This window comes from Cupressus sempervirens, chromosome 3, assembly GCF_028749045.1.
Source record: "Cupressus sempervirens isolate cs-2001-9-10 chromosome 3, ASM2874904v1, whole genome shotgun sequence".
NCBI lineage: Eukaryota > Viridiplantae > Streptophyta > Pinopsida > Cupressales > Cupressaceae > Cupressus > Cupressus sempervirens.
Window position 1 is genome coordinate 170857129 of NC_143120.1, and position 4274 is coordinate 170861402.

The following is a 4274-nucleotide window of genomic DNA, read 5'->3' on the forward strand; positions in this document are numbered from 1 at the left end:
CTTCAACTAGCTTATACTATTTCGCTATCCTGTGAAGAAGCAAATAAAGAGAAGGATGATAGGGGTTTTAAAACTCCTATGGTTTCTCCAAAAGGTGAATAAAACCATATTAGATAATTTTGCGTTTACTTTTCATAATGTAAATATATGCCCCATTTGAACTCTAAAAATATTTTTTTATATTCACCCACATGTATAATATATTTTTTAATAATTAAATTCAACCATAGTATGATTATACACTTAATTAGCCATTTTAAAATCACAAACTAAAATGGCAGAGCTAAAATGCATGCATTTTTCTCTCTTACAAAAGCCAAAATTAGTATGGCAGAAGGTTCTTAGCGTTCATTAAGGTGTACGACAGTACAAAACGAAAAGCAATGTACAATAATAGTTCTCTTTCACATAAAATCTGACAACTGGAGGTACCCATCCATGGATTGAATAATTCAAAAGAAGATAAAGCCTGTTATGCACCATAGCAGCGGTTAATATTGATTCTATGCAAGATTTGAAACAGCTGGTTGACACTTCAGGTTTAACTACCTTGCTCAATCCTAGCGTCGCACTAACCAATTTCCTATAAAACATAAATTAATTCTCTCCGGAAGGCCACTCAAAATCATTAATCTTTTCCTAGTTGGTAGGCGATCAATCATACAAATCAAAACCAAATCTAATATCTTACCAGACAAACGCTGTCCATTGAAGTTGAACAAAATAGGTATTGATTATAAACAGCACAACGTGTGGTTGGCGTCTTCTCCATCTAGCTGGGTCTCTCTCTCTCCTACTGCAAATTCCATTATTTATGAGAGCACCCACAAACCACAATTTGTTCTCATCAGCAGCAATCCTCCTCTTCCAAGCAAATAAATACACAGTACAAATCACCTGGTCAAGATCAGCAATGGCCTTCTCTAGGTGTTTCGTGTTCCTTCTCATTTGTGTAGCTGCAGCTCCCATTGTTAACAGCAACTTCTATCAAGATGTTGATGTCGCATGGGGTCAAGAACATGTCTACATTTTCAACGATGCACAGGACTTGCAGCTTACCCTCGACAACGTTTCTGGTATATTTTGGGCTTGATGGTTCATTTGAAATCTAACTGGCTTTTCAATTTAAAATCAATATATGTCGGTAGATGTTTACAATCTATAAAATTATGTTTGTTAATGTGTTTGTATTTGATTGCGTATCTTTCATTTCATTAGGTGTTTCCTTGTGAAAATGAAAAAGAATACAAAGAGAAAAAAGATTGATAATCTAAAAGGTTGACAAGAAAACTTTATACCCAATCAAATGGGAAAACACTATCAAATAAAAGCATGATTTAAAATCGTCTAAACAAAAATGTTGTTTCTATATTTTATAGAATGTAACTAAGATGACACTTTATGCTTTCATTGGTTTGTCTTTTGAATAGGTTCGTTAATCGAGTCAAAGCAACAATTCTTGTTTGGAAAATTTGATGTACGTATGAAGCTGGCAGCTGGAGATTCTGCAGGCACAGTTACTACATTCTATGTAAGGGTTGTTTTGGCCTTTATATTCTACATAGTTCATCTCAAATCATACTAACTAAATAGTTTCATAATATAAATATAATACAAATATACTGTATTATACTAGCTAAATTACAAAATTGATTGTGCAGTTCCATTCGGGAGGAGAGGAACATGATGAGATAGATTTTGAGTTCCTGGGAAACAGTACGGGGCAACCATACATCCTGCACACGAATGTCTTTGTCCAAGGTGTTGGTAGCAGAGAGCAACAATTCTATTTATGGTTTGATCCTACTGCTGACTACAACACCTACTCTGTCGTCTGGAATCCCTCTCAGATCACGTACCATATTCTTTTACCTCTCACTCAATCAATAAGTTTTTTAATTTTAAGATATCTCAAATTTAATTGTTAAGATTTTAGATTGACTTGTGTCTAATTAATCTTTTAGATTACATTTTTGTTCTATCATCATCAGAATGAAGTAGATAGAGAGCAAGAATGTGAACTCAATCAATTCTAAAATGATAATTGTTTAAGTTCTAGATTCAACTATGAATAATATTTTTTTTCCCGTTTGGGATCATATTTTTGCTCCACCATCAAAATGAAGTAGCTAAAGAGCAAGAGTACAATCTTAAATAATCTAGAGTGATTATTCTCAAACTTCGAAATTAAATTGTATTTAATTTTTTATATCATCAAATCACATTTTTATTCTATCCATTATTATAACAAAAGAACTAAAGAACAAGTTTGTGATCTAAGATGATGATGATCCGAAAAAATCATGAGGCAAAGTTTAATCTAAAAGTTTAACAGCTCACATTATAGATTATAGCAACTACGTGATACTAATCTCATAAGTAACTTAGGGAGCCAATTGACAATGGCTAAATGGGTTTTGATAGAAAATTTTGATGCAGGCTGCTGGTAGATGGAATTCCCATAAGAGTGTTTGCAAACCACGAGGGAGCAGGAGTGCCATATCTGAAGGAGAAGCCAATGAGAATGTATTCAAGCCTTTACAATGGAGACCAGTGGGCAACACAAGCAGGCAGAGTGAAAATTGACTGGAACAGTTCACCTTTCAAAGCCTTCTTGTCCAATCTCTCATTGGAAGGCTGCGTGTGGAATGCTTTAGATTACAATGGCAGCCTTGCCTTGTGTTCCTCCCCCAGTGAAGGAAATCACTGGTGGGATGGAGCAGAGTATAGCAGTTTGAGCTATGCTCAGCAAGGACAGTTGAAGTGGGTTCGTAATAATTATCTTATTTATGATTATTGTCATGATCTACCCAAATTCAATTACACTGAACTCCCTGCTGAATGTGCCTTCCAAGTGCAGTACGACTGAAACCAAATAAGTTTGCCCTAGGCAGACACAAGTCCATTGCCATTCCATTCCACTCCATTTGTAACCATTGAGCTCAATGGTTTTCTATTTTGTGTTTATCAATTGAACACTTTTGAGTTGTTTTTCACTTTGTTCCACCATATGGTTATTGCTCATTTTCCATTGAGACCATGAATTCTAGGCCGTTCATGCAAATAAAAGTGGTAATTTTTATCTTTTCTATTATTTGTTTTTTACTTATGTATACTAGGATTCATTTGTTGAAAAGATTATAATAATGTATGTATATTAAAAATTGTTGATTAAATTTGTTTTTGATTTTAAAAAGTAGGAAAAGGGTCCCGAGTTCATGTAACAATATTACACTTCACACTTTACTATTGTGGACCATTACAATCAAGTAGTAGAAACGAGCAATTCTATTCCAAACTGCCAGAGTTCAACTAGATATCAAAATTAATCAGAAACCTCCATATGTGTAAAGAGCAAGTAATAGTTTCATCCCTTAAAACATTACTCAAACTACTAAAACTACTAAAGTAGTAAAAACACCTAATCACTAATAAAGAAACAAAAACTAAAGCCAAAATATCAAAGAGGGAGAGAGCCACTAAGCCTACTTAATATTTTCCCAATCTTCAACCAAGAACTTGAGGTCTTCCGGCATCTAGTTGGTGGCATCCTTAGGGTTGTTCACCTCCTCACAATTATCATCCTTTATCATACCATCCTTCTTGATTTTTCTTTTACGTGTGATGGTGGCAAACATAGTCTTCCTCATCATTTCCTTCTAAACCTTACAAATAAAAGAAATCACCATGTCCAGCTTGATACCTATTATAGCACTCGCAAACTTTATGTTGAGGATGTCAACTTTTTCATGAAGCTCCATGATCTTGGTTGTGATGCCCTTCTCCACATTATCAATCCTATTTTGCACAAAGGATAGAGAATTTCTTGTTTCTTTAATTTCCTCATTTGTTGACATCTTAGGCAACATGACTTCCTCATGTATCCCTAGGTCAACCTCAATATGAGCCTCCTAAGAGTCATGTTCCTCATCTTCTGTCTCCTTAGTAGCTTCCTCTTCATAGTCCTCCTCTTTTGTAGTGCTATTTCCCATCTTTTGTGGGGTTTCCTCCACATCAATTTCATATATCACATCTTCATTTTGAGTGTCCTAGGTACCCTCTTTTCTTTCCTCTTAATAACTTTCTTACCTTTTTTATTTGTCAGTCTTATAGACCTTCTCTCCCCCAAACTAGAATGAAATTTATATCCTTGAGACAAAGCTTTGTTTTCTCCCTCTTCACCATCCAAATCTTGCCTATCCACTTCAATGGTTTCTTTTAAAATTCTTCTCTTTTTTGGCATTCCTATAGGACTGGACCAAGCAAAAGCGTTC

At 34.8% G+C, this 4274-nt stretch overlaps 1 protein-coding gene across 1 annotated transcript; it reads left to right on the forward strand.

The window, feature by feature from the left end:
• Positions 1–913: 913 nt before the first annotated feature.
• On the forward strand, positions 914–2869 carry LOC149565313 (xyloglucan endotransglucosylase protein 1-like). Its single transcript, XM_089816298.1, has 4 exons — positions 914–1076; positions 1431–1531; positions 1662–1855; positions 2440–2869. The coding sequence occupies exons 1-4, from the start codon at positions 914–916 to the stop codon at positions 2867–2869; spliced, it is 888 nt and encodes a 295-aa protein (XP_089672424.1).
• The last annotated feature ends 1405 nt before the right edge of the window (positions 2870–4274 follow it).

Bases quoted from the DNA above. Each gene is read 5' to 3' on its own strand.
- LOC149565313 (XM_089816298.1), top strand. From the start codon at position 914: ATGGCCTTCTCTAGGTGTTTCGTGTTCCTTCTCATTTGTGTAGCTGCA. The intron at 1,077-1,430 runs GTATATTTTGGG...TCTTTTGAATAG, and splicing joins TACCCTCGACAACGTTTCTG to GTTCGTTAATCGAGTCAAAG. The intron at 1,856-2,439 runs GTACCATATTCT...ATTTTGATGCAG, and splicing joins TGGAATCCCTCTCAGATCAC to GCTGCTGGTAGATGGAATTC.